Source organism: Mastigoproctus giganteus, chromosome 1 (genome assembly GCF_048544385.1).
Source record: "Mastigoproctus giganteus isolate SK-2022 chromosome 1, ASM4854438v1, whole genome shotgun sequence".
NCBI classification, from domain to species: domain Eukaryota; kingdom Metazoa; phylum Arthropoda; class Arachnida; order Uropygi; family Thelyphonidae; genus Mastigoproctus; species Mastigoproctus giganteus.
The window spans coordinates 163,549,259-163,573,205 of record NC_143575.1 but is presented as its reverse complement, the minus strand read 5'-3'; the positions used below and the strand labels follow the sequence as shown (position 1 = coordinate 163,573,205).

The 23,947-nt window shown below is 37.2% G+C and overlaps 1 protein-coding gene across 2 annotated transcripts in view; it reads right to left on the bottom strand.

Annotated features, from left to right (window-relative positions):
• LOC150091231 (adenylate cyclase type 1-like) overlaps positions 1–23,947 on the bottom strand; it is an 845,725-nt gene that overhangs the window by 127,157 nt on the left and 694,621 nt on the right. For both annotated transcript variants that reach the window (XM_090374793.1, XM_090374796.1), the window contains exon 13: positions 9,836–9,931. In XM_090374793.1, coding sequence (XP_090230919.1) covers positions 9,836–9,931 — 96 coding nt within the window. The remainder of the gene's footprint in view (positions 1–9,835; positions 9,932–23,947) is intronic.

Below are 23,947 nucleotides of genomic sequence, written 5' to 3'. Positions count from 1 at the left end.
TAATTGCTTTTCTTTTTCTCTCTGAATCTGCAGTGTCTTCACCAGGACGCTTCCTTTTCACACCTTTTAATTTTACTAATTTTTAGGGAATAAAGCACAATTACAAAACGAGGAGGCACGCTTGATACGCATAAACAAAAATGCACGCATGTAGCAACTGAATAAACAACACCATAAAGGCAGAGATACAATATTAACACCTCACATTTCTAGGGGTTACTACCATAAAACAATAAAAATCCAGTTGCGTTTCTGCTAGTGAAATCTGTTATAAACTGGTAGTAAACTCGATCTAATTGCATTTGCGATTATACCGATAGCTGGAATTGTGTTGGTTTTTACGTTATTATGGTGAAATGTGTTTCCCCTTCACTGATATAAAAAACATAAAAGCAGCAAAGTTGAATTTTGTTCATCTTTCGCTCTCATTCTCCGCCGTCGCACCGTATATCGATAACGTATGAAAAACGACCTTGAAGATAGTGGGCGGCAGCGTTGCCAAACGAGAAAAATCAAGAACCGCGTAACTCCGAGTTCGCGTAAGTAGGGGTAGCGTAAGTCGGGGTATTACTGTACTAACAAACATTTACTAACCACAAACACTATCACTGCATTCTCCCCTGGCCTGCAAAAAAAAATATATATATAAAAAAAAAGCAAGTAGAGTGAGAATGCGGATTATGAATGAAATAAATGTCTCTCTCGCACCACCTCGCCTGGTGGGTTCCCCACTGCCAGCTAACATATCCCACCTCCAGAGCGGGATGGGCAGCTTGACCTTCATACCGGATTTGACACTGCTTGGACATGACATTGACGAAGATATTCTGTGGCTTTGCTGCCAACATGCCACTGGCAATCTGAACTGGGTACTCTAACCTGGTTCCCTTTAAAACCCCATCCCCAGGTGGTGGTGGGGGGAGACAGATCTCTCCTCTCCTCCCTGCCTACCCCCATACTTCGCCTGGTGGGGCTTGTCTCCACTGACCTCTTTGGGGATACCTACTCTATCATCCCTATTCTTCTATCTGTTTTTTCCCTCAGTCTTCAGTCTCCCCCCCTCACTAAATCGACCAAGGTACACCCTTAACAATGCCGCCAAATTCTAATCAATGTCTAAATTCCACTGGTTTCGTCTAAATCTCTAAGACAACAAACACTATTAGCTTTTATCTAGCGTATAGCCTCACGTCTAAATTTAATAACATCAAAATTTTGCCCGACCTATTAGGCCTTTAACACATCTCTTTAGCATTCAACGCCAACCAGCGATTTCCAAACAGCAATCCCATTAAGCAATAATGTCAAATGCGTAAATTTTTTTTTTTTTTTTTTAAGAACCTAGCCACTGAAATCCCAGGAAACTAGGTGGCAGGATCTGCCAGAGCAATTTGTTGTGATACTGGATACACCCGGCTAGCCTCCACGTGGCAGGGTATGGGCAACGTCGGGCCCCACTAGGGCCTGGCGGCCAATAAGCCGGTCAAACAATGGGCACAACATATCACACTGCACAGACACGGTCCACACACTTTCAAGTCTCTGGTTTGACAGTGTACTGTCCTCGATACAGCAAAACACATGCGGAGTTGGAAGAAATCCCAGATGCCGTTTGACACGAACATACCGTATACCTTTAACAATTTCTCCTCAACTTTGCTCTCAGTTATTACAAAATCACTTAGTTCCCTGTTAGCTTTTAATAAACTTGGAGCTCCCCTCAATGAATAACTCCTCATGTCTGAATGTAGATGCAAAATATTCATTCAGTTTATCAGCTACTTGAGCAGGTTCATCAATAGTCGAACCATCTATATTAAGTGGACCAATCTGATTCATCCCCTTCCTTCTAGAGTTTACATAAATAAAGAACTCTGCTGTTTTTCTTTATGTCCTTTGCCAAAGATTTCTCGTAATCTACCTTTGCATGCCTAACCTCCTTTGTGACTTGATTACAGATTAGCTTATATCTGCCATAGGCTTCTGTGTTTCTTGATAATTTATATGCATCCCATGCATTTTTCTTTTCTGCCACGAGCCTCATTAATTCATCTGACATCCATTTAGGCCTGAACCTTGACTATTTTTTAGTTGGTAAGAAAAGCCTAGTAGCCTCCAAGATTATGTCCCTGAAGGCTTCCCATTTAGAATACACCGTTGGTAACATCATCAGTTGATCCCACTGTATAAAATTTAAAAACTCTCTAAGATCACCATAGTCACCTTTACAAAAACAAAAACCCTTCCCTTTACCCTTGATTGTAGTTGCATCTTTAAGTCATGCCTCTGTAGCCAGGTGGGAAGAAGCAGCAGTGCGTAGCACACGCTTCTTGATTAGACCGGGGTTCGAGCCCGTCACCACCAAATACGGTGGATGCGGAAAGGTCAGGGAATGACCACCGCATATCCCAGAGCAATATGGCCTTAGTTGCTAATGCTCCTAAAAAAAAAAAAAAAAAACCAAAAAACATCTTTAAGTAAATCCCACATCAGTACACTGTGATCACTGTCACCTAGTGGTTCCTTTATCTGCAAATTCTTAATGCATGAATAATCACTGCTGATAATCAGATCAAGGGTATTACTCCCTCTGGTTGCCCCTTGACTAATTGCTGTAGAAAACAATTCCCCAATATGTCCACAAAAAATCTTGCTAGCGTGCGAGTGAACAACCCACAAGTTCCAGTCAATATCTGGAAAGTTAAAATACACCATTACAAGACATTCTGTTTACTGGCTCATTCTATTTCTCTGCACAACTGTTCATTGTGCTCATCAGAATCATTAGGCCTACAACATACTCCTACTCTCATTTTCCCTTTCCCTTTCCTAGTGTTTATGTCACACCAAACAGACTCAATATTGCACTGTCCACCTGTGTCAACTGGATGCACTTCCTTAGATTTTGTGTTTCTTAACTAACAGCATAACCCGTCCTCCCTTGTCAAACTAACAGAACAAACTTATCTAACAGAATAAAAAGATCATAACATCCCAAACATGTCCTCATTCATTTCACAAATATACATGGTCTTAGTTCTAGAGCTGGAACTAGTGTGGGGCGAGTGGGGCTCAAGCCCCAGTCACAGAATTTTAAGGATGCACTCGACCGGTTATGTATTTTAATATTGATTCGTTTTTGATTTAATTACAGTCGGGCCTATTCCTTTTGGTAAATTACGTTTAAAATAGTTTCCATAGAACGAAGAAAATTTCCATATAACCAACTGACTGCGAGACACAACTTTGTAAGCATTGTACCAATTTCTGGCCTTTAGGCAATTAGAAATCGTAAATTAAGAATTAAAGGGATTACCGTTTCACAATGTAAGTGGTGCCCGTAAAACACGTGTAGCTACCTATCCCACATACCGAGAAGTCGCACTAGTTGACTGCTTTCTACAGCCAGTCAGAAGGTTAAGGCGTATTCTCAACATGGATAATAGCCTGGTCAACCTGTGTTCTCTGTTTATAATAAAAATAAAAATTTTAATAAAAGAAATACTGCATTATCTTTGGATGTCCTACATCTGATTCCAGAAATTTTTGTGAGAGTGGGAAAAAACTATAAATTCGGGATTTGTAATCACTTATGGTAAAAAAAAAAATATATCAGTGATGAACAGAAGCGTTTTACAAATTTTGAAAATATCAGAGAAACTCCAATTATAAATTTCTATAAAGTATGGCCCATTTTGTGGCATCACACTTCTGAGCTTTTTGGTTTGTCCTTCAGTGCTATCTAATTCTCCAGTGTTAACCAGTTGGTAAGTATTTCACTAGACTCGCACAAGTGCTGAAGTTGTGAGTGTGGTTGCAGTTAAAATAAACTAAAGTGTTGATTCAAATTTTGTTGTTCAGTTGTTGTGTCTCCATGTTAAAAAAGTAAGTTTAAATAAATTGTTATAAACAAACATATCTTTTATGTACATAATTTCCTTTAGTTGAACTGTAACCATATATTTTATTTTTATAGGTTACAAAATTATATGTAATTATTAGTTATTTAAAATATGTTTTAGAAGTTGCTTTTTGTCTCATTTCCAAAATGAGTTTTAGACAGAAATCAAATTGGGAGGGTGCAGTTTCCTTGTTAAATATTTTTTGAGTAAAGGGTTCTTGCTAATTTAGGAGCAGAACATTTTCTTTGTTAAAATACTTTTTTATACTACAGAAATGTAGATTGTAAGCAAACTCCTATTTAAAATAATGCTTTATTGAGTTTGTCTTTTGCTAATCATACATGACAGTTGCATAGCTCCAGAATGAACAATCAACTAGAAAGAAGTAGGTTTTCAAATGCAGCATAAAAGGTTTTTCTCAGACAAAAAAAATAAAAAAAAAAGTGACCATTAACTCATTTTTTTAAATTTGTTCCTGTAAATTGTAATTATTTTCTAAAATATTATGATACTGTATGTGCGATAAAACATGTAATATACTAACTTACTAAAAAAAATTTTAGCATTCCCCTTGCTAAATTTTTAACAAAAATACTGGCAATGTGCGTTCACTAGTCAATTCAAAGAAAGGTTTTTCCTCTTGGAAACACTTATATCGATGTATTCTAAATCACAAAAATTTGTTAGAACCCATGCACACTTTCTAAAATGTTCACATTTATTTATTTAGAAAGTGTTCATGAAATTTAATGGAAAAGAGTCTAAAAAATTCTAGACTTATTGATGATGATGCTCTACAAAAAGCAATTTTAATAGAGAAGGAAGAATGGAGATAATTTAAAAATTATTCTGGATGCAATATTATTTCATGCAAAAAATAATCTTGCATTAAGAGGCTCAAATAATGATAATTGGGAATTTGAAAGCTGAAATATTCCTCAATATTATTGAACTTATAAGTCATTATAATAAAGAACTAGCAGAACAAATCAAATCAACGAAAAGGAACTGCGAATTATTTATTGCATAAAATTCAAGATGAATTTATATGTTTAATTGTAAATGAAATTTGGGCCAGTAATATTTCAAAAAAAAAAAAAAAAAAAAAGCTAAGTACTTCTTCTTTTTAATTGATTGCACACCTGATTTATCACATCATGAACAAATGTCCTAAATAACTAGATATGTGCAAATTATAGACAGAAAAAAAATTGCGTACAGGCAATAATTAAAAAATAAAAAAATTGAATTGGCAACTTTTTGAACCATGTTCATGCAGCATCAATAATGTCTGTGATGATAAGTTGTTTTTTTTTTTTCAGCATTGTTCAAAGGATATTTACTTTTTTTCTGGTTCCACTAGTTGCAGGGAAATTTTAATGAATACTTTGAAGATTTCACTTAAAAGATATACAGACACAAGATGGTCATCCAAAGAATGAACTATAAAATCTTTGTTCTTATAAATAACAAAAGTTCATGAAGTCTTAATTAATATTGAAAATACATCTGCAAATTCACAAACTATCAGTACTGCTCAAAGTCTGCTTTTACAAATAGACTATCCATTTTTATGGAGATTGGCTATATGGAATAAAATACTTCATAATATTGACTGTGTAACTAAAGTATTGCAGGCTAAAAAGGTTTGCATATGTAACTCTTCCCAATTAATAAGTGGATTGATAAAAAATCTCCAAGAAATAGGGGAAAGTGAATTTCAAAATATTTTTGAATATGCTATTACCACAGCAGAAAAAAATGGATATACCAGCTACATTTCCACATGAAAGAAGAAAGAAAAAAGAATGACACTTTACGAATCTTCAGATGATTTCAATTTATCTACCGAACAACAATTTTGTATTGAAATTAAATGTTTTGGATATTCTTATGAATGACTTAAGCACTAGATTTGAAAAACTGAATACTATTTCTTCAGATCTGATTTTCTATTTGGAACTTCACTTGCATTAATTAATAAATCTGACTTGTAGAAGGCTGCTTCCATTCTTGCATTGAAATACAACAAAGATTTAAATGCATCAGATATTTTAACAGAAATTGAAGGTTTCAAAAATCATGTTTTATCAATTCTGCAGAATATAAAATCTGTAACCCCTTTAAAACTTCTCCAATTCATTCATGAGTATTACCTAATAGAATCTTATCTAAACATAGAAATTTTCTTACTCTGCCTGTAACAGTGGCTTCTTGGGAAAGAACCTTCAGTAAACTTAAATTGATTAAAAATTACCCTAGATCAACAACTAGACAAGAGCGACTAACCAACATACCAATTGTATCCATTGAAAATCAGGTTGCGCAAAACATAGATTATGATAAAATTATTGCTTTTGCTGTGGCAAAAGTGAAAAAAAAAAAAAAAAATCGCAAAGGAGCTGGATGCAAAAAATAATTTTGATATCATATACTTGATTTCAGGAAATCTTTTGATACTGTTGCACATGGAAGACTGCTGTACAAATTGGAGCGGTATGGCATTAATGCAAATTGCTACAATGGATAAAGGGATGGTTGAGTGGGAGATGACAGAACGGTAATCAATGGACACGGTCTTCGTGGACTGAAGTTATTAGTGGAGTTCCCCAGGGTTCAGTGTTGGGCCCATTGTTGTTTTGTGTATTTATTAATGATATTGATGAAGGTATATCAGGCTTAATGTCCAAGTTTGCATATGATACCAAGGTCAGCAGGGTTGTTAATGACAATAAAGACAGTATGCTACTGCAACAGGATCTAGATAAGTTCAGAAAATGGGCTGAGAAGTGGCAACTGAAGTTTAACATTGACAAAGGCAAAGTACTGCATATGGGTAGCAGTAATCCAAGAGAAAGGTACCCACTGTGTGGTACTACACTCAGGAAAGTGGAGAATGAAAAAAGACCTGGGGGGGTAACTGTGCTGTCAGATATGAAGTTTGCTGATCAGTGCAGATGGGCTGCAAGAGCAGGTCATGGAGTCTTGTCAATGGTATATAGGAATTTGATAGCAGGGAAAAGGAGGTGATTATCCTGTTGTACAAGGCAATGGTCAGGTCACACCTTGGGTACTGTGTACAGGTCTGGAGGCCTCATTTTAGGAAGGATATAGAGTTGCTAGAGCAAGTACAAAGAAGGGCAACAAGATTGGTGAGGGGAACAAAAGGCTGCTCTTACCAAGAAACGCTTAAGTTCTGCAAATTGCAGCACCTGGAGACTAGGCACATGTGAGGTTATCTGATTGAGGTGTATAAGGCCTTGAATGGGTTGAGCAAGCTCAATGCTGATGGGATTCTTCCTCTTTCTCAGATTACGAACCTGAGGGGGCATAGATTCAAACTGAAGAAAGACAGTTGTAGAACAGATGTGCAGAAATTTGCTTTTAGCCAGTGGGTAGTTGATTGCTGGAACAGAACTTCCATCTCTTGTTGTAGAAGTTGATAGCTTAAATAAATTTAAGGCTGAGCTAGACAAGCATTTGGAGTGAATAGATGAGTGAAATGGGAGGGTTTTTTTTTGGCTCATGCTACATAAGTTTGCTATCTTGCATCATATGCCTCAACTAATGCTAATATTTGTTCAGATTGGTGCAGTGAAATTATTCTTGTAGAGATGGAATCCTTTATTCCACACTCCACCTTAAAATCTTGTGCTTTATCTAAACCTTGGTTTTCCAATAAATGTACTAAGGCTGTTCGAGAGAAGAATACTGCATATCGTAATTAGCTTGTTTCCAATTCTTCTGTTTCATTTTCTACCTACACCAAAGCTCACAACAATTGTAAAGCAGTTATTAATCAGCCCAAACTAGATTTTGAACAGGCTAAGAGTAGAAAATTTGCTTCTTGTCTAAATGGTAGCAAAGCATTCTGGTCTCTCTTGCTAAAGTATTGGCTTCAACTTTTGTACATCTTTGTTCCCAACCCAATCAAAACCAGATGGTTCTATACCAACTTCAGCTAAAGATAAAGCTGACCTGCTAGCATCCTATTTTTCTTCCAACTCATAGATAATCTTGGTAAACCACCTCCACCATTCTCAGTACACTCCATTCAATGCCTCCTGTGGTCTTCTGTCAAAAGGATGTCAGAAGGATTTTGATCAATCTTGATGCTAAGAAAGGTCCAGGCCTTGATGGTATTTTTCCACTTGTTCTCAAACCCTGTGCTCTTGAACTTATTCCTGTTCTGTGTTGCCTTTTTTCACTTTCTTATTCTGAAGGTATTTTTCCTTCTGCTTGGAAATTTGCTCATATTCAGCCAGTTCCTAAAAAGGGTGACAAATTCTTTGCATCCAATTAACATCTCATTGGACTTACCTCGACTCTTTCTAAGGTATTGGAGAAATCAATTAACTGCCAAATCTTAAACTATCTAGAAACCTTCCAACTGATCAACAACCAACAGAATAGATTCCATCAGTGTCGATCCACTGGTTATATTCTGGCTTATGTTACCCATCTATGGATAAATTCAATGGAAAAGGTTGGTGAAACTCAAGCAGTTGCTCTTGTCGTGTAAAAGGCTTTTGATTGTGTTTGGCATAAAAATCTTCTAAATAAGTTTCCATCTTATGGTTTGCTAACTGTAATTGGGTGTGCAGTTTTCTCTTTGACTGCTGGTTGCAGGTGATGGTAGATGGCTCACTGTCTTCCAACTTCTCCACTAATGATGGTGTTCCCCAATGTTCAGTTCTTTCACCAACTCTTTTCTTCTTGTATATTAATGACCTTTCGTTGACCAGAAATCCTATCCACAGTTTCACCTTCCAGTTTGAAAAACCTTGCCCTGCGCAAACAGCTTCAACTTCTCAAATATCCACTACCTTAAATGCTGATCTCCAAGTAATTCTACAGTGGGGCAAAGCTGATTTCAATCCTTCTAAAACTCAGTCTTGTATTATATTTCACAAATAGAATTCTTCTGCTCCTATGCTTATCTTTGATGACACTCTGGTTTCTAGGCAGGATCATATATCTCTAATATTGAAATCTAATATTGATATTGAATCCAAGGCATAAGCATATTACAAATATTGCTTCCTCTGCATCTAAAAAACTAGGTTTTCTCTTTCGCTTTCAGCAGTATTTTTCTTCCAAACAGCTGTTCACTCTGTACAAATCTCAAATCTGCCCTGTCACGGAATATTGTTCCCAAAACTGGGGCAGTGCCCCCAAAACCTCTTTCAGGCTTCTCGATTTCATTCAAAAGAGGGCGGTTAGGTTAATTAATGATCCATACTCTAATAGAGTCTCTCCACTCTCTGTCTCTGCTGCATGCCTTTTCCATAGATACTTCCATGGGCACTATCGGCTTCTATAATTCCTGTTTTCTCTTCCAAAGCAGTCCTAACACATGTGCAGCAACCAGCCAACATCATTTTACTGTCCAACTTCAAACTCACATAACCAACTTTTCTTTTCCTCTTCGTTTATTCATTCAACTTCCGTTTTCTAGAACAACCTTCCTTCATATGTATTTCCTGAAAATTACAATCTACAGAAGTTCAAATCTAATGTCAACAAATATCTTTTTTCATCTTCTCAACACTCAACCCATGCACAGTACTAAGTACTATAGGTTCTAATACCTCTTATGTTAGGAATTTTCATTAAAAAAAAAAAATGCACTTTCACTGCACTGAAGATAAAAATCAGGAGAGTGAGTACCAAATATTTATATTTTTCAAATGAAATATATGAAATCTGTCAGATACACAAACATTATATGTAACTGAAATACTCAATACTGCTAATATTACAGATGTATGCATAAGAACTGAAAGCTATCAACAGAATTATATTTGTCTCCTTTAATCATTCTTAAAGATAGTATCAAATAATAATAATAAATTCAGAAATAAAGGTTTTTCTTTTATTTTATGCCTTTACTAGTAACAGAAGAATAAAAACATCAGGCTGACATCACTTACCACATTCACTTGAGCTACAGCATAGATGAGGACAATAGTAAATATAATAATTGCAAGTCTTAGAAGAAAATAACGACTAATATCCCAAGAAATTCGCTAGAGAAATATTAATAAAACATAGCCATGAGTCATAAAACAGTTTTTCTTTTACAAGTAGAGTCATATTTCTTCAAAATAACAGCAATATCAAAATTTCTTTTAAAAGCAATCAAAATTACAATCAGGAATTTTGATTGCTTTATTTTGATTTTAACATTACAGATCAGATGTAATGAAATTACATCTGTAATTTAAAAAAAAAAAAATATATCATAAATGTTATTTTATTATGATATTATTAGTGAATTAAAATCTATATGTATAATTTTAAAAGAAAAAAAAAAGTATTTATAGGTGGTACATGCTGTCAATGTCAATTAAAGTAAAAGCAGGATTGTTCAACCTTTAATTCTGAAAATATCCCAAAAAGTTACTTTAAACATTCTAGTGGGTTTAACACAATTTCAGCCACTTGATTAACACAATGCTGAATTATAAAATTGAATCCAAGTCTTAATTAAACTATAAACTCCAAAGCATCCAAATATAAACTGGGCTAGTGGTTTTATACAATCAAATATGTGCCTGATTAGAATATTAACTCCATCTGTATGATGCAATATTTTGAATCACTGTGAAAATAACAGTTGTTATTCAATCAACCATTCAGAAGCACCTCACTATTCTCAAATTGACGATTCATCAACTTTACAAACTCTTCTGATAAATTACGACAGCAGCATCATACTAGTTGCTGGATTGTCCGCTGGAGAAAATCAAACATGTATTGCACTTCAACAGTGAATTATGGATGTTCACACAAATTTCAAGAATAGAAGCGATCATTTTTAGAATTCTGATCCAGAAAATATGCAATATCATGACTATCAGTTTCTGTTGGAAGAAATTTATTATTATTTCTTGTATATCTGTAAACTGATTTAAAATTAGAATGTCTCCAAATTTAATAATCAAGTTGTAAATCCACTTGTCTAAAACATGTTGTGGTGGGGGGTCAAACTCAGAGGCTTTTATGGGTAGCACAATATTTAATACATTTACCAAGAAATGTATTAAATATTTTCACATATTCCTCCTTGCACAAAAATCCATAATATTATGACATTTATTAAAGTTAATACCAGTTTCAATTTTAGTGTACCTCCTTTAGGTATCACCATTATTTTTATATAGGTTTAATTCCCCTTTACATATTTTAATTTCGTATACATTTAATCCTTGAATATGTGACAGTTGAAAAACTTAGTGGCTGCCAGAATGTAAACAGAAAATTATTTATTTATAGTATTTTAGACCATGCCTGGTCTAAAATACAGTAAATAAATAATTTTCTGTTTACATTCTATAAGGCTAGGAGTTTACAAGAACTTTGGCATATTTAGCAACTGTGTGGTGAAATGCGCTATATAGATAACACACAAATTAGAAATATTATCTTGTATCTGAAAACAAGTTTGAGAATTCTGATATATATTATAGGCCCAAATCTAATAATGAGACTGAAAGTAAACAGGGCTAATATTTACCATTAGGAGAGGCATATGATGCAAGAAAGCAACACTATATAGCATCAGCAACAAAAAAAAAAAAAAAAAACGTCTTGTTTCACCCATCTATTCTCTCCAAAAGTTCTAGTTCAGTCTTGAATTTATGTAATCTGTCAACTTCCACACGTCAGATGGAAGCTTGTTCCAGCAATCAACCACCCGCTGGCTAAAGACAAATTTCCGCACATCTATTCTACAACTGTCTTTCCTCAATTTGAATTTATGTCCCCTCAGATGACTGATCTGGGCAAGAGGAAGAATTCCAACAGCACTGAGCTAGCTCAAACCATTCAAGGCCTTATAATACATTTCAATCAAATCACCTCGCAGGTGCCTAGTCTCCAGACGCCAAATTTTCCAGAACTTAAGACTTTCTTGGTAACACCAATCCTTTGTTCCACTCGCTAATCTTGTTGCCTCCTCTGTACTCATTTCAGCAGCTCTATATCTTTCCAAAAATGAGGTCTCAAGACCTGTATGCAGTACTCAAGTGTGACCTGACCACTGCCTTATACAAGGGGATAATCACCTCCTTATCCCTGATAGCAAAATTGCTATATATCAGGGGTGGCCAATGAGTCGATCACGATGGATTTTAAATAACCTCGATTTGTGCAACTTGTGCAATAAAATTTTTGAGATGGTAGATCGCGGCGCATTTTGAAGGAAAAAAGTAGATCGCATCACATATTAAGTTGGCCACTCCTGCTATATATCATTGACAATACACCATGAGCTCTTGCAGCCCATCTGCACTGCTCAGAAAACTTCATATCTGACTGCACAATTACCCCAGGTCTTTTTCATTCTCCACTACCCTGAGTGTAGTACTGCACATTTGGTATGTTACTCCGGGGTTACTGCTACCCATCTGCAGCACGTTACATATGCCAACAGGAGCGGATTAAGGTCGGTTGAGGCCCCGGGCACAGAAGAAAATATTGGGCCCCTTAAAAAAAAGAGAGAGAGAGAGAGAGAGAGAAAATAAAAATACATGTTAACCATTTTTTTAAATAAATAAAAATATTATGTACTATTAATGTTTTATTTCCAATAAAATTTGAATATAATACAGTATATGTATAATATAATTAATAATAGCATAATAATAATCACAAAGTTTTGAACTAATAGGTTCAACTAATTTGTTGGGGTTTTGCGTGGGCCCTTCAGAAGTTGGGGCACAGGGCATGCGCCCAGTGCGCCTGCCGTTAAATCCGCCTCTGTATGCCAAATATTAAACTTTAGTTGCCACCTCTCAGCCCATCTGCTCAACTTTTCCAGTTCCTGTTGCACTACTGTACCATCCTTATTGTCATTAACAATCCTACCAACCTTTGTTTTTTATTTTTAATTTTGTATAAAATTAAAAATACTCTAAATTTATTTCGAATTCATGAGTAAAAATCAAAATCAAGTAATAATAATCAATTATTTTTGTATGGAACCCAGTCACAAGACAGTGTGAGGTCAATGTGTAATGTGACACCCATTCCATGAACTAAAGAAGAAAGAAAAAAAAAAAAGAAAAAAAATAGAGGGAACTGTGTCAAGTATGCAGCTGCCCAATTCAATGCCATATCTTATACTAATGCATCAGACAATGAAGTGATACTGCAAAGAGTGGAAAGCACTTGTACCACAATATGTAGCTACTCTCGGTGACTCTACTGTCAGGTAAATGAGAAATACATTGTGAAAAAAAACAAGTGGAACAGGACCATGGTATGTCTTCCAGGAGCAAACGGTGATCATGTCATACAACACATGTTATAATGGCATAAAAGATGATACTATTGTACACATTAATACTAATGTTATTAAGAATAGGTTATCTGAGGATTTTCTTAACAGGTAGTTAATGTTTAGAAAAAACAGTGAGCTAGGATTAAATTAGAAAGTATCTGTAATTTGCCATGACACAAATGAGAGAAGTTTATGTTCAGAGCTTGTAAACAATTGATTCAGACCTGGAGAGAATGTGCAAGGCTCATGGAGCAGAATTTTCCTCAACACAGCCAGTGCTTATTAACAGATGCGAGTATTTTTACAAGGATGGGATACACTTAAACAGAAGGGCAAAAGAATATTTGCTAATGAATGTTATCAAGGTGGTGTTAGGAGTATTGGAAACTGCTAGTTTGGTGGAGGGTACATAGACATATCCTTGCAGTACTTCTATTGGGACATGCAGCAGCCCAGAAAGCAGGCTGTGAGGGTTTACAAGGCAATAAGAAAGCCATATATTTACTTGTCCCATGAGGATCCCCAATCGGTTGGTTTACTCATGGGACAAGCAAATATACAAGCCTTGTTCAGGATAGAGAGAGAGCAAAAACAGGCACACACAAACAATAATTCTGGTTAAGTCATCGTATGTGGACATTATAGCAATATCAGAAACATGATACAGAATTTGAATAGGCCAAACACAATGTGTATAGAAAGGACAGACAGCAGGGTCGTGGGGGAAAGGGGAAAAGAGGAGTTATGCACTTAGTTACAAACCACATAGAATCTAATGCAGTGCACTCAATTCACACAATTAGCCAGTATAGCGTTGGGTCGGTCTGGAGCAACATAAACAAACAGAGCCAAATAGAGTAGACCCAATAAGTTGGAATGTCTGAATGGGAGGGATTTTAACTTTCCAAATATAGAATGGGACTTGTGGGCTGGCATAGCAGCCTACAAGCTCGCACAGCAGCACAATTTTTCTAGATTTATGGGTGACTGTTTTTTACAGCAGCATGTTAGAGAAAAAAACAGAAAGCAACACTCTAGATCCGGTTATACAGCAGTGACTGCTCATGAATTGAGAATTTCAGATAAAGGGACCACTAGGCTGCAGAGATAATCATTAGCATTAGTAGAGGCATATGATGCAAGAAAGCAAGCCTATGCAGCATCAGCCAAAAAAAAAAAAAAACCTCCCATTTCATCACTCCATTCGTTCCAAATGCCTATCCAGATCAGCCTTAAATTTATTTAGGCTATTAGCATCCATAACAAAAGATGGAAGCCTGTTCCACCGATCAACTACCCGCTGGCTAAAGAGAAATTTCCACACATCTATTCTACAACTATCTTTGCTCAATTTGAAACCGTGCTCCCTCAGGTTCTTAGTCTGAGCAAGATGAAGAATCCCATCAGCATTCAGCTTGCTCAACTCATTCAAGGCCTTATACACCTCAGTCAGATCACCTCGCAGGTGCCTACTCTCCAGGCGCTGCAATTTGCAGAACTTAAGCCTTTTTTGGTAAGAGCACCCCTTTGTTCCCCTCACCAATCTTGTTGCCCTTCTTTGTACTCGTTCTAGCAACTCTACATCCTTCCTAAAATGAGGCCTCCAGACAAGTACACAGTACTCTAGGTGTGGCCTGACCACTGCTTTGTAATACAGGATTATCATCGCCCTGTCCCTTGTAGCAAAATTCCTATATATCATTGACAAGACTCCATTGACCTGCCTGACAGCCCATCTGCACTGCTCGGCGAACTTCAAATTTGGCTGCGCAATTACTCCCAGGTCTTTTTCATTTTCCACTTCCCTGAGTGTAGTATACCACCCAGTTGGTACGTTTCTCTTTGGTTATTGCTACCCATATGCAGTATTTTGCATTTGTCAATGTTAAACTCCATTTGACACTTCTCAGCCCATTTTCCCATCTTATCTAGATCCAGTTGGAGTAGCATACTATCATTACTGTCGTTAACAACCCTGCCAACCTTTGTATCATCTGCAAACTTGGACATTAAACCTGATATACCTTCATCAATATCATTGATAAATATACAAAACAACAATGGGCCCAACACTGAACCCTGGGGAACTCCAATAATAATATTTGTCCACAAAGAGCAGTGTCCATTGATTACCACTCTCTGTTGTCTCCCACTCAACCATCCCTTTATCCACTGTAGCAACTTACCCTTAATGCCATACCTCTCCAATTTGTACAGCAGTCTTCCATGTGCAACAGTATCAAAAGCTTTCTTAAATCCAAGTATAGGATATCAAAATTATTTTTGGCATTCAGTTCTTTTGTGACCACATCATAGTAAGCACCAAAATGGTCAGACAAGACCTCCCTTTGACAAACCCATGCTGTGTCTTAACTATTACTGCAGTCTTGTCTAGATGATCCTGCAATGGGAACCTCCTCTGAGTCCAAGGAAACTCTCATAATTATGGCTAAGGGTTTGCTTACTTCCTTTGCTGCCTCCTTTAATATAACTGGATAGATCCCGTCCACCCTAGGTGCCTTCCTTATGTTTAACTTCAACAATTTCTCTTCCACTTTGCTCAGTTATTACAAAATAACTTATCTCCCTGTTAGCATTTGATAAACTTCTGGCACTCCCCTCATTGAATAACACCTACCCTCATGTGTGAATGTAGATGCAAAATACTCATTCAGTTTATCAGCCACCTGAGCATGATCATCAATAGTCAACCCATCTATGTTATGTGGTCCAATCTGATTCATCCCTTTCCTTCTAGAGTTTACATAAGTAAAGAACTCCTTGCTATTTTTCTTTGCATCCTTTGCCAAAGATTTCTCATAATCTGCCTTTGCCTGCCTAACCTCCTTTGTGACATGATTACAGACTAGTTTATACCTGCCATAGGCTTCTGTATCGCCTGATACTTTATATGCATCCGATACATTCTTCTTCTCTGCCACTAGCCTCATTAATTCATCTGACATCCATTAAGGCCTAAACCTTGAACAGTATTTCTTAGTTGGAATGAAAAGCCTAGTAGCCTCCAAAATTAAGTCCCTGAAGTCTTCCCATTTTGAATTCACTGTTGGTAACATGATCAGTTGATCCAACTGTACAGAATTTAAAAACAGTCCGAGATCTCTGTAATCACCTTTACGAAAGTAAAAGCCCTTTCTCCTTGGCTGAATTATTTCCCTAAAGGGCTTCCCATTAGGGAAATAATTCCCGCATCAATATATTGTGATCACTGTCGCCCAGTGGTTACCTTATCTGCAGATTCTTAATGCACGAAGAATCACTACTGATAATTAGAACAAGAGTATTACTCCCTCTGGTTGCCTTCCGAACATGCTGCTGTAGAAAACAATCATCCAATAAATCCACAAAAGCCTTGCTAGTGTGCGAGTGACCAACCCACAAGTTCCAGTCAATATCTGGAAAGTTAAAATCTCCCATTATAAGAAATTCTGATTTACTGGCCCACTCTATTTCACTGCACAATTGCTCATTATACTCATCAGATTCATTAGGCCTATAACACACACCTACTCTCATTTTTCCTTTCCCAGTGCTTATTTCACACCAAACAGACTCAAGACTGCATTGTCCACCAACATCAATTGGATGCACTTCCTTAGATTTTATATATTTCTTAACTAACAACATAACCCCTCCTCCCTTCCTATCCTGTCTATCCTTCCTTAACACATTGTACTCCCTAAATTCCAACTCTGCACTGCCTATATCTGTGTGACACCACGTCTCTGATATCCCAACAATATCTGCCTTTGATGTCTTCACTAGCACTTCAAGCTCATCAAATTTATTAACTTTACTCCTAGCATTGGTGTACATGCAAGTATACATGCACCTGTTCCTGCTCCTAGCCACTCTAACACAGCCCATGTATTTACTTGTTCCACTATGACTCCCAGCAGTCCTGGAAATCTCCATTACCTTGCTTTTCAGTCTGCTGCCCATTCTAATAGAAGCAGTGCAAGAATCACTTTTGCCTCTGCCGGCGACCACCGTTAACATTTTAGTCTGTGTATCCTGAGATCATAGTGTACAGATGTGGGATTTATTAAAAGTTATAACTGGCAAGGGTAGATGGAATAGAATTTGCCTTTAAAAAAGGTGACTAAAAATGGTCTTAGATAATTTTTAAATTATTTTCATGAGACCAACTAATGATGTTAAGAAATATAACTTCTAATTGAGAAGCATTCTGAGAAGTAATCTGGAGAAGCTTTAAACATTTTAAACTATGTCTTTATTTATGTTAAATAAGACATTGCTCACAGTTCAGTTTAATATGGATTGTCAGATGAATTGATGAGACTTGTGGAAGAGAACAAAGAGAGCAAACTGCATGGGACGTTTACAAATTATCAGAAGACATAAAAACCAACAGTAAGTAAAATTACTTACTGTTCTAAAAATTAGTCTGCAATAAAGTCACTAAGGGAGATGCTAAGAGAAATTATGATATCTTTGGCCAGGAATGTGAAGAAAAGCAGCAAAGGATTCTTTATTTAGGTTAACATTAGAAGAGGAAGGGATGAACCACATTAGTCTACTAGATATGAATAGCATAATCATTGATGATCTTGTTCACGTTGCTGAAAAATTGAATAAATATTGTGACTCTATATGTTTCATGGATATCAACAGAAGTACCTAATTCCAACTGAAAGCTAAATGACTTTGTGGTGAGATCTGAGAAGAAGAGATGTTGTTGAAGCTAAAAGTAAATCAAGTCTAGAACTGATATAATCTATGCAATTACATTAAAAAGCAGCAAAAAAAAAGTAAGTAAATCTTTAGCCATAATTATGATAGAGTTGCCTTGGATTCAGGGGAAGTCCCCTACATATTGAAGATGTGCAAATCTCTTGCATTCATATGGGAGGGGAAGAGCAAGTAATTACATGGATTAATTCCACCTGCAAGCTTGAATCCTGTTCCAGTGAAACTTACAGACTGTGTTTAAAGAAGTAATACAAGGTAATCCTGACAAGAATGTAGTTAAACAGCAATCACAGCATGGAACTATTATCAGGGAAATTTGTCTGATCATTCAAATTAGCTACTATGACATAGGCACAAAGGAACTGGATGCAAAAAATAATCCTGACATAACAAACTTTGATTTCAGTAAAACTTTTGATACTGCTCCACCCTAAAGACCACCGAACAGATTGGTTGTGTCGCATCAAGACTGATTGTGTTATGAAAAAAGAGTTGGTTGAGTTAGCATTAGTTGAGGCATATGATGCAAAAAAGCAAGCTTATACAGCATCAGCCAAAAAAAAAAAAAAAAACCCTTCCCATTTCACCCATCCACATGTTTTTTTTTTTTTTTTTTTTTTTTTATGTAAACCACAAACACGAGAGGTATTAGAACCTATAGTACTTAGTACCGTGCTTGGGTTGGAGGTTGAGAAGACGAAAGAAGATATTTGTTGACATTGGACTTTAACTTCTGTAGACTGTAATTTTCAGGAAATACGTATGAAGGAAGGTTGTTCCAGAAAACGGCAGTTGAATGAATAAGTTTGTCTAGTTCGGCCTTAAATTTATTTAGGCCATCAACTTCCACAACAACAGATGAAAGGCAAACTTCCACACATCTATTCTACAACTGTCTTTCCTCAATTTGAATCTATATCCCCTCAGGATCTTAATCTGAGCAAGCAGAAGCATCCCGTCAGCATAGAGCCTGCTCAAACCATTCAAGGCCTTATACACCTCGATCAGATCACCTCGCAGGTGCCTAAATCTCCGGATGCTGCAACTTGCAGACCTTAATCTTTTCTTTGTAAATGCACCCCTTTGTTCCTCTTACCAATCTTGTTGCCCTTCTCTGTACTCCTAGTAATTCCATATCCTTCCTAAAATGAGACCTCCAGACCTGTATACAGTATTCAAGGTGAGGCCTGACCATTGCCTTATACAAAGGGATAATTATCTCCTTGTCTCTGCTAGCAAAATTCCTAATATCACTGACAAAACTCCATGACCTGCTCCGGCAGCCCGTCTAAACTGCTCAGTCTAAATTGCACAATTACCCCCAGGTCTTTTTCATTCTCCACCTCCTGAGTGTAGTAACCACACAGTTGGTACATTTTTCTTGGGTTACTGCTACCCATATAGAGTATTTGAGAGCATTTGACAATGTTAAACTTCAGTTGCTACTTCTCAGTCCAACTGCCTAACTTTTCCAGATCCTGCTGCAGTAGCATACTGTTTTTACTGTGATTAACAACCCTGCCAACCTCTATATCACCGCAAACTTGGACATTAAGCCTGACATACCATCATCGATATCATTGATAAATACAAAAACAACAATGGTCCCAGCACCGAACCCTGGTTGACTCCGCTAATAACATTAGTCCACGTAGAGCATTGTTTATTTATTACTACTCTCTGCCATCTCCCACTCAACCATTCCTTTATCCACTGCAGTAACTTGCCCTAATGCCATACCGCTACAACTTGTACAACAGTCTTCCAGGTGCAATCATATCAAAAGCTTTCCTAAAATCCAAGTATATGATATCAAAATTATATTTTGCATCCAGTTCCTTTGTGACCACATCGTAGTATCCACTCAAATTGGTCAGACAAGACTTCCCCTTTACAAACCCATGCTGAGTCTGAACTATTACTGCTGTCTTTTCTAGGTGATCCTGTATCACCTCTTTAACCAATGACTCCATTATTTTCCCCAGAACAGAAGTTAAACTAACAGGTCTATAATTAATTGTGTCACCCTCTGAACCCCCTTTTTGAGTTGGGGATACATTTGCACATCTCCAGTCCATGGGGACCTCCTCTGACTCTAAGGATACTCTCATAATTATGGCTAAGGGTTTGGCCCATTCTATTTCTCTGCACAACTGTTCATTGTACTCATCAGTGTTAATAGGCTTATAACATACTCCTACTCCCATTTTCCCGTTCCCGGTGTTTATGTCACACCAAACAGACTTAACATTGCAATGAGTCTGTTTTGAGTTGCAAGATACAGAGAGCTGTTATTAATGGCAACTGCTCTTCATTCACTAATGTTAGGTGTGGGATTTCTCAGGTTTCTGCTTTTGGCCTCCTTACTGTTTTTAATAAGTATAAATGATATTGGTGAAGGCATAACTAGTTTAATATTCAAATTGTGGTGATGATACAAAAGTTGTCAAGGTTGTCAATGACAGGAACATGCTACTGTAACAAACCCTAGAGAAATCTGGAATGGGCTAAAAAGTAGTAATTGAATTCTACTATTGATGAAGGCAGGATACTACACTTGATATAATCAAATACCAATTAGCATTAGCATTAGCATTAGTAGAGGCATTTGATGCAAGAAAGCAAGCTTATGCAGCATCAGCCAAAAAAAAAAAAAAAAACCCACTTCCACTTCACCCCTCTGTTCGTTCAAAATACCTGTCCAGCTGAGCCTTAAACTTATTTAGGCTATCAACCTCCACCACAAGGGATGGCAGTCTGTTCCACCAACCAACCACCCGCTGGCTAAAGGCAAATTTCCGCACGTCTATCCTACATCTGTCTTTCCTCTATTTGAATTTATGCCCTCTCAGGTGATTTTTCTGAGCTAGAGGAAGAATCCCATCAGCATTGAGCATGCTTAAACCATTCAAGGCTTTATACACCTCTATCAGATCACCTCGCTGGTGCCTAGTCTCCAGACACTGTAATTTGCAAAACTTAAGCCTTTCTTCGTAAGAGCACCCCTTTGTTCCATTCACTAATCTTGTTGCCCTTCTCTGTACTCGTTCCAGCAGCTCTACATTCTTCTTGAAATGAGGCCTCCGGACCTGTATACAGTACTCTAGGTGTGGCCTGACCATTGCCTTATACAATGGAATAATCACCTCCTTATCCCTGCTGGAAAAATTCCTGTATATCATTGACAATACTCCATGAGCTACTCTTGCAGCCCGTCTGCACTGCTCAGAGAACTTCATATCTGCCTGCACAATCACCCCCAAGTCCCTTTCATTCTCTACCACTGTCAGTGTAGTACCACAGAGTTGATACGTTGCTCTGGGGTTGCTTTTTCCCATGTGTAGTACTTTACATTTGTCAATGTTAAACTTCATTTGCCACCTCTCAGCCCATCTGCTCAACCTTTCCAGATCCTGTTGCAGCAGCATAGTGTCAGTAGTGTCCTTGACAACCCTGCCAACCTTTGTATCATCTGCAAACTTGGACATTAAGCTTGATATACCATCATCAATATCATTTATAAATACAGAAAACAATAATGGACCCAACACTGAGCCCTGAGGGACTCCACTAATAACATTAGTCCACGATGAGCAGTGTCCATTGATTACCACTCTCTGTCTTCTCCCCCTCAACCACCCCTTTATCCATAGCAGCAATTTGCCTCCAATGTCACAGTGCTCCAATTTGTGTAGCAGTCTTCCATGTGCAACAGTATCAAAAGCCTTTCTAAGATCCAAGTATATAATATCAAAGTTATTCCCTGCATCCAGTTCTTTTGTGACTGCATCATAGTATCCAATCAAGTTGGTCAGGCAAGACTTCCCCTTAACAAAACCATGCTGTGTCTGAGCTATAACTGAAGTCTTGTCTAAATGATCCTGCAGTGCTTCTTTAACCAGTGCCTCCATTAATTTTCCTGGAACAGAAGTTAAGCTCACAGGTCTATAATTACTTGTGTCAGCCTTTGATCCTCCTTTGTGAATTGGGGTCACATTTGCACATTTCCAGTCTATGGGTACCTCCCCTGAGTCCAAGGAAGCTCTCAAAATTATGGCTAAGGGTTTGCAATTGGATGATATCACATTCAAGGTAGTAGCAATCTTAGAATAAAGGCTTTAAATGAGCTGTCCCTGTTCCCTGAGCAGTGAAGACAGGATGATAGGACAGCTCATGGAGTACCATTAATGATATACAGGAATTCTGATAGCAGAGACGAGGATGTGATTATCCCATTGTGCAGTCAAAGCTCTATGTAATAGTTTCCCAGGGGAAAGAGAAAATGTTATATAAGAAGGACGTTATATCGATTGTTCATAAAATAGCATTATATTAATGAGAAATTGGCCAGTTCCAACCACATGGGACGTTATAATATGTGGGATGTTAAAAAGAGGGTCGCTATAAACAGCTTCAACTGTACAACATAATGATTAGGCTGCATTTTGAGCACTGCATCAAATCTGGAAACCCCATTTCAGAAAGGATTAGTAGATCTGGTGCAAAGAAGAGCAACAAGATTAGTATTCTTCCCAATAGAGACTTTGGTTCTGCAAATTAAAGCATCTGGAAACCAGGCACCTGCAAAAGATTTGATTGCAGTGTTTAAGGATTTAAATGGATTGAGTAAACTAAACGTTGATGGCATCCTCATTCTTTCTCAGATGACAAACATAAGGGAAAAATAAATTGAAAATGATAGTGGCAGGATACACGTGTGAAATTTTTCTTTCAGCCAGAGAGTAGTTCTATCTTCTGCTTTTGAAGTGGGTAATTTGAATAAATTTAAGGAAGAATTAAACAAATTATACAGGAGATGGACAAATGATGTGGTGTGGACATTATTTTTATTTATTTTTTTTGGATGATGCTACATAAGTATGTATCATTTGCCACAAATGATACTAAATAATAATAATAATAAATTTTTATAATAATAATAATAATAATAATAATAATATTTGCTGCAAAAATATTTGCTGATGCTATCGAGGCAGTGTTAGGTGGGTTGGAAAACTGCTAGCTTGGGGGGGAGACAAAGACGAATAGATTAACAGTAGCCACTGGCAGAGGTGAAAGAGATTCTTGCACTGCTTCTACTGGAATGAGCAGAAGCCTGAAAAACAAGATGCATGATATTTCAGAGACTGCTGGGAGTTATTGCGGTACAAGTAAACACATGGGTTGTGTTAGGGTAGCTAAGAATAGAAATAGGTGCATGTATACTTGCGTGTACACCAATGCTAGCAGTTTAGTAAATAAATTTGATGAATTTGAGGTATTGCTCAAAACATCAAAGGCAGATATTGTTGAGATATCAGAGACGTGGTGTCACACAGATATAAGGAATGCAGAACTGGAATTTGGGGAGTACAACGTCTACAGAAAGGATAGACAGGATAGGAAGGGAGGAGGGGTTAAGCTATTAGTTAAGAAATACATAAAATCCAAGGAAGTGAAGCCAGTGGACATCGCTGGACAGTGCAGTGTCGAGTCAGTTTAGTGTGACATAAGCATTGGGAGATCAAAATTGAGAGTAGGAGTGTGCTATAGGCCTAATGACTCTGATGAGTATAATAAGAAACTGTACAGGGAAATAGAGTGGGCCAGTAAATCAGAGAGTCTTATAATGGGAGATTTTAATTTCCCAGATATTGACTGGAATTTGGGGGCTGGTCACTCACACACTAGCAAAGCTTTTGTGGATTTATTGGATGATTGTTTTCTACATCAGCATGTTTGGGAGGCAACTAGAGGGAGGAATACTCTTGATTACCATTAGGGGTAAAGGGAAGGGTTATTGCTTTTGTAAAGGCGACTACGATGGCCTGAGACAGTATTTAAATTCTATACAGTGGGACCAACTGATGATGTTACCAACAACAAATGCAAAATGGGAAGCATTCAAAGAACTTATCTTGGAAGCTACTAGGCTTTACATACCAACTAAGAAATATTGTTCAAGGTTTAGGCCTAAATGGATGTCAGATGAACTGATGAGGCATATGGTAGAGAAGAAACACGC